This window comes from Lissotriton vulgaris, unplaced genomic scaffold (assembly GCF_964263255.1).
Source record: "Lissotriton vulgaris unplaced genomic scaffold, aLisVul1.2 SCAFFOLD_1049, whole genome shotgun sequence".
Classification (NCBI taxonomy): domain Eukaryota; kingdom Metazoa; phylum Chordata; class Amphibia; order Caudata; family Salamandridae; genus Lissotriton; species Lissotriton vulgaris.
The window spans coordinates 680080-701902 of record NW_028250089.1 but is presented as its reverse complement, the minus strand read 5'-3'; the positions used below and the strand labels follow the sequence as shown (position 1 = coordinate 701902).

At 45.2% G+C, this 21823-nt stretch overlaps 1 protein-coding gene across 1 annotated transcript in view; it reads right to left on the bottom strand.

The window, feature by feature from the left end:
* The window catches only part of UBA2 (ubiquitin like modifier activating enzyme 2), a 190649-nt gene that overhangs the window by 64972 nt on the left and 103854 nt on the right, over positions 1–21823 (bottom strand). Inside the window, exons 7-10 of the mRNA XM_086950487.1 lie at positions 18316–18383; positions 15620–15741; positions 13744–13843; positions 10906–11069 (exon numbers count right to left, since the gene is read on the bottom strand). Of these exons, the coding sequence (XP_086806613.1) occupies positions 10906–11069; positions 13744–13843; positions 15620–15741; positions 18316–18383 (454 nt within the window). The remainder of the gene's footprint in view (positions 1–10905; positions 11070–13743; positions 13844–15619; positions 15742–18315; positions 18384–21823) is intronic.

Here is a 21823-nt window from a genome sequence, read left to right as displayed (position 1 = left end):
ACTACAGTGCGCATGGGCATCCTCTCCATCCCCAGATTGTTTTTCACCATTGTGGCAGAGATGGAGTGTAATACTGAAAGTGATGACCATGCCTGAAAAGGATTCTGAGTGCTACAGCTGCGACAGGCACCGGGGAGGAGGGTTGCCGATATGAATCTCAGCAGCCCTACATGCCAAGAACAGATGCATACTGGTAAGTAGCATATTCCGTTCGAGGAATGTGGGCTGCTGAATTCATATCTGTGCATAGAATAAATAGCAGTTACCTCCTTAGCGGCGGTTGCCAGTGCCAGCTGCAGCAGTCTGAAAGAGTTCTGAGAACAGCCTCTCCTACAGCAGCTTGCGGTTTGGAGTGTACATCTACGCAGTAGTGTTTGGTAAATGTATATATGGTGGACCATGTGGCTGCTCTACATATATCCTCTAGAGGAATGTTACCTAGGAAAGCCATGGATGCCCCTAACTTGCGTGTGGAATGCGCTCTTGGGGGAACTGTTAAAGTGCGTTTAGCCTTTTGATAACATATTTGTATGCACTTAACAATCCATCTGGCTATACCTGATTTGGAAATAGGGTTGCCTTTGTGTTGTGGAGAGAAGGCAACAAACAGTTATTTAGTCTTTCTAAAGTCTTTTGTCCTGTTGATGTAATACAGGAGAGCTCTTTTAACATCTAAGGTGTGAAGTGCTCAGTCTGCCACTAAATCTGGGTTTGGAAAGAAAACTGGCAGTTCTATGGTTTGATTAATGTGGAACTGCGAGACCACCTTAGGCATGAATTTGGGGTTGGTGCGCAGCACTACCCTATTAGCATGAATTTGTAGGATGGGCTCTTGAATTGTCAGGGCTTGAAGCTCACCGACTCTTCGTAGCTATGTGATGGCTATCAGAAAAGCCACTTTCCATGTAAGAAACTGTATCTCACAAGAATGAAGAGGCTCAAAGGGTGGCCCCATGAGCCTGGTGAGAACGATGTTTAGATTCCAGACAGGCGAAGGAGGGTGTCTGGGAGGGATCACTCGAGTCCTTCTAAGAAGGCTTTAATGGCAGGCACTCTGAAGAGGGAAAGATGCTGCCTGTTTTGAAGATAAGCTGCCATGGTGGCCAAATGTATCCTAATGGAACAATACGCTAGATTGCATCGATATAGATGCAGCAAGTAACATATGATGTTTTGCGTGGACGCATCTAGCGGATTAATGTCATTATTTGAACAGTAGATGACAAAACGTTTCCATTTGGCTGCATAGCACGCCCTAGTTGTAGGTCGCCTTGCCTCTTTGATGACGTTCATACAGTCAGGGGGCAAGTTGAGGTAGCCAAACTCTATGACCTCAGGAGCCAAATCGCAAGGCTCAACTGTTGCGGGTCTGGGTGATGAATGTCTCCATGGCTCTGAGTGAGGAGACTGGGCGTGAGGCGCAGCCGCTGGTGAGGCACCACTGAAAGTTCCAGGAACGTGGTGTACCAAGCCTGCCGTGCCCACGTTGGAGCAACCAGGATGTGCGTCATGGAGTGCTGCCGCAGTTTGCGCACCACTAGCGGTATGAGTGGGGCTGGGGGAAAAGCGTACGCAAATCTGCCTGACCAGTTCATCCATATCGCATCGCCCTGAGACTGCGGGTGTGGGAACCTGGCGGCGAAGTTTTGGCATTTTGCGTTCTCTTTTGTGGCGAAGAGGTCGATCTCTGGATGACCCCACTGCTGGAAATATGGTTGGAGCACTGAGGGGTGAATCTCCCACTTGTGCATCTGATGACTGTGCCTGCTGAGCAGGTCCGCCATCTGGTTGTCCTTGCCTGGGAGATGTTCCGCCATGAGGAAGATGTTCCTTTGGATGGCCCACTTCCACATGCTCTGGGCTAGGTGAGATAGCTGCGGGGAGTGTGTGCCTCCCTGTTTCTGGATGTAACATATGGCAGTCATGTTGTCCGTCCGGATCAACACGACCTTGTTGCACAGGTGCAACTTGAACGCTTTCAGTGCCATGAAGATTGCCATCAGCTCCAAAAGATTGATATGCATCTTTTGCTGCTGTGCCGTCCATAGTCCTTGCACAGTATAATGGAGGACATGCGCCCCCCAGCCCTGGAGAGATGCGTCCGTCGTCAGCACTACTTGTGGGACAGGCTCGTGGAACGGTCGTCCCCTGCACAGGTTTTGTGTGTTCCACCAATGCAGAGAGTTGTATGCACGACCGGTCACCAACACTATGTCTTTTAGATGCCCATGAGCCTGGTTCCACTGTCGTGCTAAGCATTCTTGAAGGGGACGCATGTGTAGCCTTGCGTGCAGGACTATGAATATGCAGGAGGCCATCATACCGATCAGCTGCATGAATACTTGCGCTGGGAGCGATTGTTGGGGCCTGAATTTCTGAATTAGCAGCTGCATGCTGTTGACTCTGGCAGAGTTTGGCTGCACTGTTGCCGTTAGAGTGTTTATTGTTGCCTCTCGGTACTGTTGCACATGAGCGGGCTGAAGGTGCGACTTTTGGTAGTTTAGTGAGAATCCTAGACTGTGTAGGAGGTGAATTGTGCGTGACATGTGGCTGGCACACCGCTGGGCTGACTTTGCTTGAACAAGCTAGTCGTCCAGGTAGGGATAGACATGGATGTGCTGTCTACGAAGGTGCGCAGCCACAGTTGCTAAGCACTTGGTGAACACTCTGGGGGCAGTGGTGACCCCGAAAGGCAGGACCTTGAATTAGTAATGCCGATTGTTGATGGTGAATCGGAGATATTTCCTGTGACTTGGGTGAATGGGAATGTGGAAATATGCATCCTTGAGGTCCAGGGTTGCTAGGAAGTCGCCCTGACTGAGCAATGGTAGGACCTGCTGTAAGATTAACATATGAAAGTGTTCTGACAGTATGTATTGGTTGAGGGGTCTGAGGTCTAGAATGGGCCGCAGGGAACGGTCCTTTTTTGGGATTAAGAAGTACAGAGAGTACACCCCTGTACCTCGCTCTTTTGCAGGCACGAGTTCTATTGCCCCTTTTTGCAGCATGGAGAGTACTGCTTGCTGCAATAAGTGCATGTGCTCTGCGGACATAGGACAGTGCCTTGTGGGTAGGTTGGGGGGAGTGGAGGTTAGTTCTAGACAATAGCCGTATTGGATAAGTTGTCTCACCCACCTGTCTGTGGTAATGCCTTCCCAGACTGGCAGGAACTGCTGGAGTCTTCCCCCGACAGGTGTTAAATGGTCGGGGGCAGTGACAAGGCGTCACTATTTGTTGGGAGCGGAGGATCTGGCATTGTTATTTCCACGTTCTCTGCCCTTGGCGCTGTTCCCACGATATCCACCCCTGTTATTTTTTGTATAGGTGGCTTGCGTGCTCCCTTTGTTGTACTGGGCTTGCTTTAAAGCTTATCCTCTAGAGGCTCCCCTATTACCGGAGCGACGAAAGGAACTGCCCCGAAACTGCTGTGACTGCATAGCCCCCATGGATTTTGCCGTCTGTGTCCTTTTTAATTTTTTCGAGGGTCGTGTCTACCTCGGCACCAAAAAGGAAGTCAGGGTTAACTGGCTGGTTGAGCAAAGTTGTTTGAATCTCTGGTTTAAACCCAGAGATGCGGAGCCAGGCGTGACGTCTCAACATTACACTAGTGTTAATGGCCCTAGCTGCCGTGTCTGCCGCATCCACTGCACATTTGATGGATGCATTAGAAATTAACTTCCCCTCCTGTATGATCATTTCTGCTCCCTCTTTGTAAACATCAGGCAGGTGTTGCAACAGCTGTTCTAATGTTTCGTAGTGAGCCCTATCGTATCTAGCCAATAGGGCCTGTGTATTTGAAATCCTCCAAATATTAGCAGCCTGTGCTGCCACACGCTTTCCTGATGCCTCCAAGATCTTTGATTCTTTGTCCGGAGGAGGATAATCACCAATAGTTTGCGAGTTTGCCCTCTTGCCAGCATTGGCCACTACGACGGAGTCCAATGGGAGCTGGCCTTTGATGTAGGTAGGGTCCACAGGCGCAGGTCTATACTTTTTTTTCAATCCTAGGGTTGATAACCCTTGCCTTTGTGGGCTCTTTGAAAATGTCCGCAGCATGTTTAAGGACTCCTTTCAGCATAGGCAATGTCTTTGCCGATTTTTCAGAGGTGGAGAAAGTATCAAATAAGAAATCTTCTTACACAGGTTCTGCGTGCATTTCCACGTCATGGTTGAGGGCTGCCCTTTCTATTAAAGCGTTTAACGCCGCCGTGTCTTCAGTAGGCGAGGTTTTGACATTGTAAGACTGAATGTCCGGTGCAGCTTGTGGATCATCAGGGTCTGCAGCATCAGTCCATTGCTGAGGTTCCTCCTGATCAGTGTCAGTGTGATAAGTGAAAGCCATTTGACCGTATTCATCACCCACGTCCTCCTCGCTTTGCGCTGGAGAATATGCCACTTGTTGTGAATAGCTCTTAACATGTTCAAATAGAACTGGTGAGGTGGGTGAGTCCTTCTTCCGTTTAAGAGGTATTTTGTACGCCTCCAAGGGATGTTCTGGTGCGATTTTCCGATTATGGATGGTGAACCTGCCAGATTCCGAGTCGATGAAGAGTTTAGACTGGTTGTCATACGAGGGTTCTTGGAACATAACCCCCTCAGGAGTGGACTTCGAAGGCGCAGACACTCTTTTGGATGTGTCGGTGCCTTTGTGCTGCTCGAGGTGCTTGGGTCAAGCCGTTGGCGGCAGACCGTATCTAATTGGAGGGTGACCTGTGGACGAGCCGACCTTCTTAAAGCTTTCCGTAGTGTTCGATCCGAGCTGCTTCGGCGGCTCACTAGCATGCTTGATTCCTTGCGTCGACTCGAGCTCACGGTGCGTAGCATGTACGGCCTTGGGCGTCGATGCAATCTGCTGTTTCGGGTCGGGTTTGGTCTTCGACTCTAGAGCTTTGTCCAGTAGCGGCTTGAACGCTGAAATCTTCGGTTCGACATCCTTTTTGGCCTGAGACCTTTGGTGTTGTCGCCATGCTTGGCCGTCGACGCTGACTGCATCGAGGTGACGTGTTTGACTGTAGAGCCTGGCTTCGGTGCCCCGGTCTTGTCGACGTGTTTGATGGCGTCGATCCGATGACCACTTTTAGTAGTTTCGGTTTAGGTTATGGCTCTGTAGGTTTCGGTTTTGATTTTGAAAGATCGACCGATGGCTCCTTTGAAGTATTCTTAGCCGGGCCTGGACGTGGGGCTATAGAATGTGGAGTAAGATCTTGGCTAAGGCCTTCCGGCGATGCCTCGACCTGAGCCGTAGGGAGCTTATTGTCAGTATTAGGCCCCGCTACTGCGGTTGGTCCTGGCTCATCACTGGAGTCGTCATAGACGGCCCAGATAGCCTCTACATCGTCCCCTACGTCGTCCCCTACCTCGACGACGTCTTCTTCATGGACGTAGTCCTCATCGTCTTCGTCCACATCGAAGTTGGAGTCGTGCTCTGACGCTGGGTCAGATTGCTGGTCAGGATCTTCTTCGTCGGCGCCTTCCTCGTCACCGGCCTCGAAGATGTTGTCCGGCTCGGGTGCAGACTTCTGCGCTGACTGTCTTGCTGCGCGTCGAGCTCAAGCGTCTTCTTCGACCGGAACTTTGAGCAGGCCATACAGCTGGCCTCGTCGTGGTCCGGGGATAAACATTTATTGTACACATCAATGTGAGGGTATTTAGAGTTGCAGACGGGGCATTGTTTAAACGGACTTCGGTCCATCATCGTCGTAGTTTGGACCTCTGGTGTCGAAAGTCAAAAGTGGCCTTCGACGTCCTGTTCGAAAAACTGGAGAAAAATAGGCACTGAACGAGACAATACCGACGCCCCGAAGGCCTTAGTAAAGAGTTATAACAAAGTTTCCGAACTGGAGTCGAGAAAGTACATCCGAACCCAAAGGCGGAAAAAACAATCTGGGGATGGAGAGGATGCCCATGTGCACTGTAGTCCAGGGGAGGAGCCACCTATCTCGTGATACTTCGAAGACTCTTCCAGGACAACAATGTGCAATCATCCGGACCCAACACTAGGCGGCGATCTATGCACAGATATGAATGTCAGCAGCCCACATGCCTCGAACACAAACATATACACACACTCATCTACATATTAAAGTCAAAGGAGCTACTCATGTCAAAGGCCATTTATTGGATCCAATCTTCTCAAATATAATGGATTTGAAAGTAGAAGTGGTCCCGGTTCCGTGTTGAGACTATTCACTTTTGTCTTTTTCTATCATGGTACTGGGGACCCATAACCAAACTATTAGGACTTCTAAAATGATACGACAATGGGCAAAACTTCCTATTGAGTCCATTTCTAAAGTCTTAATAAGTAAAACTCCTGCTCCCCACACCAATCCAATGCAGGCCTATGACAGTTTTAACATCTGGATGGATCAAGCTCTTAACGTAGCTCTTCCTAAAATTAAAGTATCAGAAAGGACCAAAACAGAGAAAAATCTGTGGTTCTCAGTCAAGCTCCGTCAATTAAAACAACTGTGTAAAAGACTCTAAAGATTGTGGAGGAAGGATTTTACTTTAGAACATAGAGTTGCATATCATGCAGCCATAAGACATTATAAAAAAGAAATCAAGACTGCGCAGAGCTCTTATTTTCAAGAAAAAATTCTTGCTGCGAAATCTTCAGAAGAAGTTTTTAAAATTGCTAATAAATGGCTTACTGTGGTGGCCCCGCGAGCAAGCTCTAGCCCCCGGAGATTAGATGTGAGGCGGTTGCACGTTATCGAAGACAAAATCCATGCTATTTATAAATCACTTCCGATCTATACGCTGCCCCCCCAAGAAGTTGAAATAAATGGGCTTGACTCATTTGGCTCCGCCTACTTACTGGAGTCTTTTCCCACTTTGGAACATACTGTACTAGAAACTCTTCTTAAAGGTTTGAAATCAGGCTCCCCCGTAGATATTGCACCTCCAAAAATTCTGGGTACCCTCTTTGATGCAGTGGCTCCAGTCTTGCTTAACTGTATACATTTTTCCCTGGAGTCTGGCATTGTCCTTCATCAATGGAAACAGGCAAGAGTTAGGGCACTGCTCAAAAAACCTAACCTCGACCCAGATGATTGGAGCAATTAATCGCCCAATTTCTCTTTTACCAGGTGCTAGTAAAGTGGCGGAAAAATATGTGAACTCTGTTTTATCGGCACACCTGGAAGAGAATAATCTGTTACATGACTCCCAAACTGGTTTCAGACCTAAACAAAGTACAGAGACAGCATTACTTGCCGCCCTGGAAGACATTAAAAGCTGTGGACACTGGAGGCAGCCTTCGATACGGTGAACCACCAGCTTATGATCCAAAGAATGAGGGAGCTCGGTATATTAGGCCCTGCCCTCAAGTGGTTTCAGTGCTTCCTTCAGGATCGGTCACATAGGGTGATTGAGGGAGAGTCTGTGTCCGACGGATTATGTTGAACTGTGGAGTGCCTCAAGGGTCTTCAGTGAGCCCCACAATGTTCAACATATATATGAGCCCCCTAGCCCCGAAACGTATTCCGTTCGGTGTCCAGGTCGTGTCGTATGCTGACGACACCCAGTTGGTGGTATCTTTTAATCAAGGCAGCCTTCCTGATCCAGATTTGCGCTCCTGTCTTCAGGAGGTCTTTTTCTGGCTGAGCAGTTCGTTCCTAAAGCTTAATGGCTCTAAGACGGAGCTTATGTTTTTTGGGACATCGGCCCCTACTAATATTGATTCATCGTGGCCCAACTGCCTTGGTCCTCCTCCTGTTTCGAAGAAGCAGGTAAAAAGTTTAGGAGTATGCATAGACACCAACCTGGATTTCAAAGCTCAATCTTGTAAAGTGGCAGGCATTTGCTTTGGATTACTCCGGAAATTTAGGAAGATGCTGTCCTTGCTTCCTTTCTTAGCAAAATGCGTTTTCATACAGGCATTGGTCTTATCAAGACTTGATTATGCTAATGCCGTGTATTTCGGCGCTCCCATAGGTACCATGAGGAAACTGCAGACAGTAGAGAATTGTGCAGCCCGTATGTTGCTGAAGGTCCCCAGGCGGTCATCGGCTAAAGATGCTCTGATGAGGTTGCATTGGTTGCCGGTTCTGAAGAGAGTGCAATTCAAGGCCCTCTGTATTGTTCACAAATCGATATCAGGAAATGGTGCCCCCTTATGAGGTCTTGGAATCAACCGTATGTGCCCAATAGGACCCTTGGATCCTGTGGTAAGGGCCTAATGTTTATACCGAGAATAAAACGGGCAAGAACAGGAGGACGTCAATTTTCTTATAATGCTCCTACACTGTGGATTAGTATTCCTCAACACCTACGCTCAGCCCGATCACCTTAAATTTTGCAAGCTTCTTAAATCTAATCTCTTTTAATTCCTTGGTGCTTTTTAGGTTGCCCAGCGCTGGGATGCCTCCGGGTAACTATGCGCTTAAGAAATGCTACCCAATATACAATAGACACACACACACACACACATATATACACACACATATATCTTTCTGGCTGAAGTAAGACCAACAATAAAATCCACCTTTCAAAAATTAAGTAACAGAACATGTGGGTGCAATTCACCCTGGATACTGCTCCATACATATTTCTAGTTATGCATATTGTACTCTTTATCCACCTGCCGCCTTTACTCTTTATGTCGTACTCCTGGGATGCCCTTCCTTTTTTTTGCAAACAAAACAGGTGATGGACCGAATGTGGATCAATGTCACACATTCAACCCAGTCAAAAGATCTGGGCCCAAATCCATCGTTTTTTTGCACTCCACACCACCCTGGGTTAGACAATGGCGATATGCAAATCAGCTCTGACCCTGTGCCCCATGGGAACAGTCCAGTCCGAACTACAAAAGCCATGTCCTTCCCAGAACGGAATCAAGCATCCGAGGACCGGACCGGTTTCGAGGTAACACCTCTCATCGGCCCGGCTAGCAGCAATAAGGAAGCCCATTCCTTCTGTTTCGGTTTCCAAGGCTTAGATTCACACTATATATTCTCTTGTGCACAACTCCTGATGTGCACAGATTTTATTATTATTATTTTATTTTTTTAAGGCGTGCGTATTTCATTGATGGGGAGATGCAGAGTTTTAAGTCCATAGTATGAAAAGTAGACTGGGTGAGGTGGAATTATGGGTTGTAGGTGATTTTCCTGGTTTGGGCAGTGGCCGATGGATAATAGTGGTGGTGCTGGGTTTCTCTGGGGATGTGTTTGGCTCCCCTAAAGATACGGGACAGTCAAGTAGGAGTTGACTGATGTTACGTCAATCTTGAAGGTATTCTTTCCAGCTTCTTTTCAGGGACTTGCCAACTGGAAGTTCTGTACATTTATCAATTGAGGTCTGTTTGGAGGTTGCTGGAGCTTGAGTTTTTGCAACTGTTCAATCAGTCAAGAGCTCAAAAGCTTCATTAATTAGAGTTCTAAATCAAAAGCAAGACACATCCGAGAAAGTTTGAATAAACTTTTAGGGACACGGAAAATCCATAGTACCCACTAGTTTGCCTCTTTGAAAGCAATTATTATTAGATGGAGTGAGCAATGATTCAAAGATGCCAGGGAGTGGGCAGGCCCTAGATAGGTACTTTTGCAGCCTGCGGGAGCTTGGTCTTACAACCTTTATTTATTCAATTGCAGCCATATCTATTTTTTTTTTTATTTTGTAGGATATAAGAATGGGGCCTTTTCAGCATTTCCTCAGGTTCAATACCGGTCTGTGTAGGGTGCTCTCTCAATGCCCTATTATTCCGGTTCCTTAAAGGTGACTGGAGCTTTCTCTCTGTATGATTGGGACCAGGGCTGCTCCTCCTGCCTCACCCCTCGTATATTTTACAACCAAGAGGTGTCTTCCCCCAGAGCCCACTCTACCTCGCATGAGCCTCAGAGACTACTCTTCAGGTCTGAGAGGTCGAAGTCAGCCGGTTCAAGCCCAACCTGACCTGCCTCCACTGCAGGTAGTGTAGTCTCAGGGGCAGGTCCAACTTGCACTCTCCTGGCAGGCGGCCCAATCAATCTACTAGCGCTCCCAAACAGGGTCTCCACTGACCTGCGCAAACACGGTCCGATTGGCTGGTTGGTTGCCCGCCCTTCAGTCACTCACCAGAAGCACACTCATGACACTGTCAAGTCAGCTTCACTTCAGACTTAACCACGCCCTGCTGTCCTTGTCGCAGGGCTGATGGCCGGCGAGCTCAAGGTAGTTGGAGGCATAGCATCGGCCCAGGAGGATAAAGATGGATGTCAAGCCTTGTGAGCTTCAAAAGGCGCTCCTACTTGGCGTTGCTTCAAGCTGGGTGAATGGCAAATCCTCATAACAATGCAAATAGACAAATTCAATCTATGGAACATGCTCTTGGAAACAAGACCGATTTCCCTGCCTAGAGTAAGAAACAACCATTAGATCCTAAGAACTCCTCTCTCCTAGCATATTAGGACTCATCAACTACGCTCAGGATTTCTGCTATCTGGTCTCTACATTGTGGTGAGGCCCCCCTTGTCTATGAGTAGCCTGATCCTGTTCTTTTCTAGATTATGGCATTAGGATTGCGCGGTTGGTATGTTATTGCCTTTTCTGATCTATCTGTATTAATTTAATTGTGTCACCACCCTCTTCCGGGGGTGTTTGTCTTAACCTGAACTGTGCTAGTTTTTGTAATTATTATTACTCGCTTGTCAAGTTATTGTCTTTTTTGACCCATCTGTTTTGACACTGAAGGGTCAACACCCTCATCTGGGGTATTCCTTGGTCATCTTCCTCTTTATGACACTATGGGTTCTATAAGTCTCTGCTCCTCATTTGTAAAGCGCTCAAATAGCCGCGAGGGCCATGATTGCGCTATATAAAACTTTTCAAATGGAAAAAAAATTCAACATTGACATTTGAACCTACAGTTATCAACCGCAGTCTTCTTGTACCATTGCTTCGACACACGGTTTCACTTACCTTATCCCAAACAAGCTCCGCTCCATCTCCCTTTTGAGAGAGCTGATCTCTAAGTGTCTTTACACTCTTTGCGAACAGAGAAGCATAGCTTTTGACATCTAGAACTTGCTGGTCTTTTAAGCCAGGTAAACTGGATTCGCTTGGATGTTCAGAGTCATTTATTTCTAAAGAAAGGAAACAAAAGATTTGGTTATTGAACTTCAGAAATTAAGCAGTCCTCGGATCAAATGCATTCCCAGAAAACAGAACACAAAGAATTACTGAGTCTCTAACCAATAATATATTATGTTCTGTAGTTTGTCCTGCTTTAAGGCCTCTCACAAACCGATTGGACTCAAAATCGACCCTAACAATTATCTGCTTGCTTTTGAAAGCTCGCTAACAGTTTAAAGGTTTAAAAATTACCAATTACTAAGCAAACTGGTGAATTGGTATGGATTTAGTGGTATCCGCCCCTGCTTTTAAGTGACCAGATCAGCAAATTCATACAACTAAATTTCATTTAAAAAAAATCAAAACAAAAAACCTCAACGTGCAAAAGCCATACATAATGACCGATTGCATACGGTCACTGAGAAGGCATGGAAAACATGATACTAGTAGCAATTTGAGTTTTGACATTTTGCACGTGTAGTCTAATTTCAAAGAAAATAACGCCAAAGTGATCCAAACTAACAACTTCTTACAACAGTTGAACATGCTGGTGGAAAGATGTTAATATGTTGGCGAATGTTAATTTTCTACCAATCTCTATACACTAAAAACAACCATTTTGAGACAGATGAATAGATGCCTCCAGGTGCATAGTACTATACGCCTCTGTGTATGTATCTTCATTTCTTTCCATTCCTGGTTTAACTAGACTAGTGCATCTCCCACACAGACAGTCTTCTAATGACCAAATTGCCTTAGGTAAGCGATTCCATTTTTCTTAGTTCTATAAACTTGTAACACATTCTTTATTTGCACTTAAGAGTTCTTAGACAGACAGTATTGATATTGGAAACCTACCCCGAGCTTTGTATTGAACCTACATCTTATTTACTAGTTTCTATTCCATTTTAGATCCTCCGATTTTTTCACATGATTTGAAAGAAAATAGTGCCATCTAGCGGATCAGAGTAGCATCACACAATTTTACTTGTGATGCATATTAATTAACGGTTGATGGCTGCAAAACCACAATACTTCTAACAGTTTTACACAGATTTGTGAATAACAGTTTTTTTAAGAATACAAAATGAATGTTTGGGTCGTTCACTAAACACTCTTTCTAGAGGACTGGGAGAATGTAAAAGGATAAGTGCTGAGACTCAAAGCTCTGCTCAGGGGCAGGTGACCTGCGCTAGCAAACAGGAAGCCGAATACCAAGGCTGCGTAGTCTTGATTACACCTCATCTCCAGATGGATAGCCCTCTGCATCTAAATCTGCCATGTAATGGCAAAAAAGCAACCCCCTGAGAGCGTGAGCATTCATTCCACCAGAGATAAAGCTGTGCCCAGGGCACTAGGTAGGGAAGTTAAAGTTCTGGACATCTGTCAGGTAGCTACGTGGGTATCGCTGCACACGTTTGCTAAACATCACTGCCTAGGCAGAGGGGTCCTGCGTGGTGGGCATGTAGACCATTCAGTCAGCCAGAACCTTTCAGTGTAAACAGGTTCACAGACCCACCTACTGGAAGAGATGGCTTTGTTATCTAAGCTAAGGAATCTGCTATCAGATGTTACTTCCCTTCAGTAATGCCTTATCAGGTAGAGAGACTATCTAGTTGCAGATTCCTTACTGATCCTCCCACCTCCCCATTATGCAAACTGTATTCTCACATCACAGACATCCTTTAGGACCTCACCTTGGCACACTGGTCATTCCACCTCAGTTTGGCTCTGTGCTTCTAGTGTAAAAAAGAAATCATGAACTGAGGTCAGCACACTGGGGTGGTGTCTATATAAGTGTGCGCACATTTGTTCGGGTGCAGAGCCGAACAACGTGACCTACTGTTGTACAGGGGGCAGCTGAAAAATCTTCGTATCAAGTCGGACGCCTGGGGAATATTCGAAAGTAATGAATCTGTGTTGAGATTGTCCTGATCAGATACTGAAGCGCACTCATTTTCAGGTGGCTTTGAAATGGGGACATAAAAAAGCCGCTGTTACACTGCAAGACAGGAATGGATGAAGCGGGCGGACCAACTGTCCCATGCTCATGCTGTGGAGTGTGGGAGCAGAAACAAAATATGAAGAACACTTGACACACCACTAGATGAAAAGGGATCAGTAAAAACACTGTTGGTGAGTATATATGTAATTTATTTATTGGCAAAACGTCTATAGGGGTCTCTTGGCCACAACTAATATTCAGAACTATATTAACATAAACAGACGTTCTCTCCAATAGTTATGTTGATTATTCATAAAAGACATCGACTCTAGGGAAAAAACGATTATTATTTCACATCATGGATGAAAAGTAAACCCCTTTTGAATCTTCTGATGCTGCCAATTATGGACGTATACAAACTACCAATTAATCATAATCTCAACTGTTTCAGGCACATTTCAAATGCTGAGGCATTCACTAGACTCATATCTTTGTTAATTGATCAAATGTTGATAACTGTCACTTTCTTTTAGTGTAATCACTGATGCATGTCGTCAGGCTTGTCTAATTTATCAGGTAGCTTTTGTTGTAAGAAAAAAATGGTTAAATCCAAAGTCCACTGCACCAAAGTAAAAGCGCACTCACTTGTTTCTACAAAAAGGTCTCAGTGAATATGAACATTACCTAGGTATAGCATTTGTGTTCATGTATATTTAACTTTAGATAAACCAAAAAGTTACCATTGTTTTGTAACTCCTTATAATCTAGGGGAGTGGGAGGTGTCCGCTTCTTCCACAGCTTGTCCATCATCAGCAGATACCGAATGTCATCTTTAAAAAGCTAAAACATTTAAGACAGTATTCAGATTGATTTAATTCACCATACAAACAACAAGATAAAACTCCTTCAGTGGGGCACATTGTTGACAGGTTTTCATTGGAAGCTTTTTCCCACAGATTGCAAAGAGATGTTTGACCCCCCCAGGACTCATGCTTTGAAACTCTATTTCTGTGGCACATTACTGGAGTGAAATGAAATATAAAGAATCAAAAACAGGGGAGGAAGGAAAATTAAATAAAAAGTGCTCTGATTGGCTGTATTGAGGGCAGCATTAAAAATCCATCTTAGCATTGGCAAAGAAGAAACAATATGACAACAAAAGGGATGGGAAAATATGGGTATTCAAGGCTACTTTTGCCACGGTTGCGCGTATGTTAAATTGACATGGCAAAGAGGAAAGTGGCTCGAACATGAGGAAACAGGGACAGCAATTTTCAGGGAACAATGTGAAACATTCACAGCAAACTGGCATCATTGTATGAAGGCAATGGGAAAGTAGGATGGTTAGGAAGAACCACAAAGGAGGTATATAAATAAGCATCCTAATAGCTGCCAACTTGATAATACTAGTTGCATCTTTAATTACAGAAGAAATAGTTATAAGAAACACACACTATTGGCAACATCCTGACAAATAGTATCAATCCAGTTTTATTTTCGGAAACATACATTCTGATTAGCAGAAACAATGTTATGTATAACATCTATTGGTAAGATTAGAGTGAAAGTTTACACTGGCATTATTTCCAGTTAGGGCAGCAGGACGGTGATTTATGGTACAGCATGAAGCTTGGCTTGATATGGTCAGCTATACACCCTGAATTTCTATCAGGTATACAATGTCTGTATTGTACGTGCACAACTCGCTGCTGCAGGGAAATGACCCAGGGGACTAGTGCTGCCAATTATGACTCCCAGAAACTCCTAACAACCGAATAAGTAGTATTGAATTCCTCTTTAGAACTGGATTTTAGAGAAAAAAATCCTTTTTAAATTGTCCTGGAGCACATGAAACTCCTCACCGTGTGAGATCGAATGGCCACCTGTTACAACAACAGTAATTGATACAGAATACCTGGGCAACTGTCCTGCCCAGTACTGCAAAGGAAGTTCAACACACTGCATCCATGGTTGGGATTTGCTTTATCGAACGGTGTTCAGGTCGAAAGTGTCTTTTCCTGAAGCCTCCCTTGGCCCTTACTGCCTCCAGTCGACAGACAGAATTTATTCTGTTATGTGCATGCTAGTATGTGATTGACAAGTTGACGGCACTGCTGTGGAGGCTCCTCCGCTAAGGCAGTGGAGCATCGCCCCACTGCTTTTTAGCAGTTAAAAATAGGAAAAATAAAATGATAACTCAACGTCATCATTTTATTTGTTCCTGCTGTGGCAGCTTTATTGGGTGGTTGGGGCTGCTCTGCTCCTAGAGCAGTTGGGGTGGGAGTGGTAGGCACACTCTAAGTGTGCATGAATGTTTTGCCGGCCGTCTCGGGCCGGCCTAACATTCATGCGCACTTTGCATGCTCTCCACCCAGGCCGTATTGCAGCTCGGGTGCAGAATATGGCCAGGTTCCCACTGCTTGTGTGAGCACCGCATTATGGCGCTCAGACCAATCACAATGCTGCAATGCAGCGTTGTGATTGTCTATGGGGAGCCCGGGTGTGCCGGCCGCCACTGCTATGTATGGCATTCAAGTTACATTGCTAGTTTTCTTGATTTCCTACAAAGCACAACAATTCCATAAAAACAGCTTCAGTGGTTTGCACTGCACTCACCTTGTTAAATAGTTTTACAGGATCGTATCCTGTTGATTTTGCCCACTGCTTTGTTGAAACGCGTTTGATGTCACCGTCCTCATTGGATGCATTTGCTTGTACTGCTGCTTCCGCTGCCTCCCCTGAAAACACACAATCCAATAAGTCCTTCTTGCTCAGTTTAAATAAGCTCCTCAAAACCACCCAGGGAATAAAAAGAAAGTTAATTAGCTTAATACAATCCAACTTTGCTATGTAGGCTAAGCAGCAAAAAAGTGCAAAAAAACCCTAACTATTACAGCATTTATCCTTCATCAAGTGAATGGTGAAGATATTATTTACAAGACATGCGTCCCTCGAGATCCCCATCAGTCACAGACTTTATATACTATCTAGTGTATGGATCCTTTAGCAATCAAAGTTTTGGATGCCAAAACATAGCTAATAGAACACCTGATTCAGAGTCTTTGCCCAGCACTTATTCTCATGAAAAAGTTGTTTGATATTAGATATATTTAACTAAAGTTTAGCTGCAGAAAAGCTGGTAGAATAGAATTATTTATCTGCAGCAAGGACCAGCTATGAATACATATGGTTTGTATAGAGAAGAATAACAGTTTCTGTGGAAAAGGTGATTTACATTAGTAAACTACAAAAGCATGGTAATGTCATGACCCAGAACTTTGACCAGGTAATGCTGCCCAGCAAAGTCAGGCCTCTTCTTGAAATTGCATTTCCGTGAAGATCCGGTTACTTAAATTAAAAGAGAATCCTTTTTTCAATCTAAGACGAAGAGACAGTTTATTCCACTTTAAAAATACCCAGACCTAGAATGCTCTCCCAACTTATTTCTGCTGCCTATATCGGAACGTGTCGAAGCATAAAAGGAGAAGCTTCCACTTCCGTGCTACAAAGTTGGGTAGTACTTTTGATCCAAGGGGCAATGGAGAGAGCCCACTGGCCAGTCTGTGCAATAAGCAGGGACCCCCCCAATATGTTTTTATATTTTACTGGGGCCACACACTGGCACTGCAATGGGCTGGGGGCTCACAGTTATCAAAGTAGCCAACAAAGATCAGGAAGAACAAGAGACTGAGAAGAGGTCAGCCCCGCAGTTATAACATGTTTAGCAGTAGTCTGTTGCAGCATTAAAAGAGGACAGAACTGTAAAAACTATGACTTGTATACCCGTTCTAAAGAATAATGTGAAAGTACCTCCGAAAATTACAGCTGCAACATGGGAAAATTCAGGCTGTTCACACAATCTCAGAGGGACTCCTGCGGAAATGGGGAGCTAGGGATTTAGGTTGAAAGAGTAGAAATGGCAGCTAAATGGACTTCAAAATAAGTTGGTTAGAATGCTAGAGATAGTGGCAGAGCAAAGTGCCCTTTGCTCACTGACAGATGCCTAAAGCAGTGGCATGACAGCATCTCCAATCTGCATATTAGTCTCCTTGAAAAGGACCTGAACTTGGCTATAAAAAGCCTCACGTTTTTGCGGATTTTAAGAGCTTTTATGAATAAGTGTCCCAAGGACTCTGGGATCTGAAAAACAAGTCAAGACCTCCATGTTCTTTTATCCCTGTAAAGTGCAAATAAAGGCCAATGTGCAGAGAAGAAGTGTGGAAGATGGGAAAGTTGTAAACTAAACGTGATAGATTCGTGGCCATTAAAAAAATAAAGTGTAAGCGACAACATGTTTTACAGCGCTTTGGGAGGGAGCAGGATTGCAAGCAAGTGCTAGAACTGAATATTTAGGCATTAAGCAAAAGAGGCTGCTCCTTTGTTAGGAAGCAAGAGGCTTATACAAGATGATGGAAGGATTAATGTCAATGTGGTAAAGCCAGACACATCACGGCCTAGCTAGCAAATAGAGTTAGAAGAAAAAGATGGCGATTGCTTAGACAGTTTTAAAGATACTCTAAACAGGTAAGGAACATTTTAGAAAGAAAGTCTTCAAACTGTGGATAAGAAGTGAGATGCAGCTCTCTGCCTCTGGGAAAACTTAATCTGCAGAGAACAAGATTTACAAGTGCCATCTAGAGCAAATAGGTGAATTACAGGGCAGGTCTTAATGGTCACCCCATTAAGAAATAAGGCAGAAGTCTTCTCAAACTCTTATGTTAGCCAGACTACGCTCAGGGCTCCATCAGATGACAATGATCTGTGAAAAAAGACACACACACCAAGACAAATTGTGTTTAGATGTCCGATTATGCGCCCCTCACACACACACATGCTGAAAGTACTGATATTCTACCTTATGGAAAGCACAGTAATTATTTGAATCCCAGATTCTAAATGGGAAACAATACATCAAAGTCCTGCAGTGCGAGGCGCATGCCGGGTAGCGAGGTGTTGTGTGGAAACCATTAAAGCAGACCAAAAGGAACCTGTATGCCTCAGTCATAGAAAAGGGATTCACAGCAAGCAAAGCAGGAATTGAACTGGCAATGCAGTACTAATGTTCACGAAAAACTGATTTCATGATGTGCCCTTCTAAGCCAATATCCAGGACGAGGTTCCATTAACATTTCCTTGTTGAGTTTTGATAGATGAAATGCATGAACGTCAGTTTTGTTGCAGTATAAAATGCAAACATTGGAGACTGTGGCCAACCAACAAGTAACCAAGTTGCAGAATTAGTAATTATTTACTGGTGGTCAGGGCCCAAACAAATTTCAGGAGAGACTGAAAGTTTCAAAAGAATCACTTACATGAGGCTTCAGGGTCAGCGGTGTCAGGAGATACTTCTTGATCTGCATCTTCTTCCCCAAACAACTGACTAAAAGGTATAAAAATGAACAATTAATGAAGGCTGTGAAATGGCACCTTTTTCAGGAAACAGTTTATAAATGCACGAAAATGCTGCACCCAGACGGGCGGATTTTAGTTATATTCTTGTGAGGGAAACATGAAACAAAAAATACAGACACTTACTATTCCATAGGGTTTTTGTGCCAAATGGAAGGCAAAAGGTTAAGACAACACATATAGATGGTGTCCCAAAGAACAAGAAACCATGATGCATATCACCTAAATTTGTCTTGCACTTCTTTCAGACTGAAGGCTCCGGTTACAACCTCTCTAACAATCTGGGTGTGTACAGCTGCAGACAATCAGTAATTGAATGTCACAAGAGGAATAACACTAGACTCAATGATACATTTGTAATTTTTGCAGGAAAAAAAAAAACATCATATGCCCAGTCTTGAAAATATAGACAGTAATACACTAGAAAATACACTTTAAGAACAATCTCCTTTCTTAATGGACATGAAGGAAATAATGGACCTATAATTAATGCTTAGTTCCTTTACGCTTAGTGCAATTTTTTTTCTGCTATCCCAAGTTTACAAATGTTTTAATTAAATATGCAATACATTTTGATTGAATACGCACATAAAATATTTTTTGTGATCTTTAGAACATATACAATCACGTGCATATCTACAAAAAGGCACTTCATCACATAAATCGGTTGAAGTCATCATTGGATGGGTGGTGTGAATACAATGTTCTATTTTTTATTTTTAAACCAAGACTAAACTGCTGCTTGATCAAGGATTAATAGTGGATTCAACTGGAGAGGACCATAAGTGATCACCTTGCATGGCTGGTTTACAGTATTTTATTCATTTAGTACCGTGTTCAGGATTTTAGTGTGAGAGAGATGTAGCTAAAGACCTTTGTTCCACTAGCTCATGAATCTCAGCCACTTCCATGCTTGTTGCCTGGTGGTTTGACTAGAACCATACCTAGGGTAACGTCCTATATGGCGTGTCTAAGCTGTAATGTACAAGTCTGTAATATCTTCCTAATGTGTCCTGTTGTGTTTAGGATATGGATGTCATAGTGGTCACAGCAGTTGGGATCAACATGAAAACTAATCCGGAACATCTGTGATGTGTTTTGATGTGAAGTAACAAGGCGCATTTATGTGGTCTCATTGTGCCCAGTCCAGAACATCCCAACTGCAGAATGTTCTGCTGTAGCACTCCTGACTGGTAGATTAGTCATTTTCATAATTGGGGTATGGAGCAACAGCAAAGGAGAACCAACGTGGGTAAAGGACAATTATCTACATGGCTATGTCCGTCACTAAGGCAATGAGAGCAAGCACTTTCAGACCTCACTGCTTTCCCCCTGTGTAACTGCAGTCAAAATGTTTTTTTTTATCAGAAACTAGTGCTAAAACTAGCCCACGGCCAGAAACCACAGGGGAGAAGAGACAAGTTGATCTGACATTTACCAAGAGCCATTAAGACTGTGAAGCATTCTGAAACCCCAGGTAGATTCAGCCGCACATCTAGTGAAGGTCACAGACAATGGCGGACGTACGAGTTACTTACCTTCGGTAACGATGTATCTGGTAGAGACGATTCTAGACGCAGATTCCTTAACCTAGAATTATCCCAAGGCGCGAGACTGGATCCGGAAAACTTTTTGCCACAGCATCCCTGCACGCCTGGGGGACGGCACCACATGACTCCACCCTGACGTCGTCCGCGACCCATGACGTAAGCGAGGATACATAAGTCCCACCCCGGAGCGCCGATGTCCGTTTTCTTCAGAGAACTTTTCCGCTCCACAACGTGGAGCCATCACAAATAAAAACTGAGAGAATACGGGAACAGTGCGCGAAAAAAACAGCCAAATAGGAAGGAGATAAACAAATGGAGAGGAACAGCACCATCCAGAATGGTGCCGGTTATGTACCAAAAGTCCTGGAAGGAAAGAATAGAGCACAGCTGCTGCAAAGCAAGCCCGCAAACAATTACAACAGCCCCCCGGGGGCAGACAGCATGTGAAAAATTGCACAGCAGACGAAGAAGTCTGCCACCACCGCCCAGAACAGGGAAGGACGCCAAGGCCCGAACAAAAGAGCAACGACAATTCATCCCCAGACCACACCAGCAAGGAGAGACATCTCCTAAAAGAGCCAAGGGTCGAGACCCGGCCAAGGGACCTCAACCCCAAGACTTCAAAGGAGCCAGAAGCTCAAGCAATGAAAGGAAGAAGGACACAAGCAGACGCAACACTGGAGACCAGGGTGCAGAAATACTCATGAAACCATCAACCAATCACCAGAAAGGAAGGAATGGAGCAAAAACAAGACGAGCATCCCCCTAGAGAGGGAGTAAGAAAGGGCATTCGCAGGAGACAACCACCCGGAGGCAGGCGAGTGCCGAAGCCCAAGGAAGAGTCCCCGCAGAACAGGGAGGAAGGGCAGGTCGTGAAGAAATCTGCGGCTAGAATCGTCTCTACCAGATACATTGTTGTCGAAGGTAAGTCGTACATCTGATAGAGACTACTAGTTGCAGATTCCTTAACGTAGAGTAGAAACCCTAGCCATACCCAAGGGAAGGAGGGTCTGCGAGAGGATCTCCCCAGCCTGAGCAACACAGGGCCCCAATAGGGGATGAGTCACAGGGACAGGGAGAATAGCCCAGTCACCCTCCAAGCAGAAGAGACCTGGCCATCGTGGGGAAAAACCGACCCCCACAGGGGACGTGATAAGAAGAAAAGAGGTAGCACAGCCCCCACCAAGCAGGAGGAAGCATGGACAAGGCGAGAAGGGGCCAATACACCCTAAGCCTAGTCAAGGTGCTACGGACCCCCGCCAGCAGCCTCAGAGGTACAGGCAGCACAGAGGAGTACCGGGGAAGAGAACTACCCCAAGACTCCAAGGAGGAGAGGTAGTAATGAAGGCAAAGACCTCCATCGGAAAACAAACACAGTGAAGAGGGCAGCCAAACCCATCACAGCTTGAAGTAGACAGCCAAGACAGAACGGCACCTCCGTCAATAAGGGCAGGTGCAAGAGGAAAACGTAGTCACACAAGGCTCCAGGAGAAAAAGAAGCAGGAACGCTAGGCCCACGCCAAGGCCCCCGACTGCAGACCATTAGGGAAGGCAGATACAGCTGGCTGCTGATTAGCACCACCAAACTGAACTCCCAGACTACGCCGGGCCCCAAACAAGGGCAGGGCAAGGCCAGAAAAAATCTCGAACGACCCCAGAAGGAGACTGCTCCGGACAGAACCGATCCGCGCAGAAGTGCGACCAGCCGGAAGATAAGAGGAGAAGCAAGTAAGATGGACCAAGCTGTCAACACAGGAAAGAATCTCTTCTGGAACACCAGACAGAGGGCCAAGCCAAACGGCTGACAAAAGGACAAAGACACAGCAGCACAACGCCGTAGATGGCGGAGCCATGACCAGGA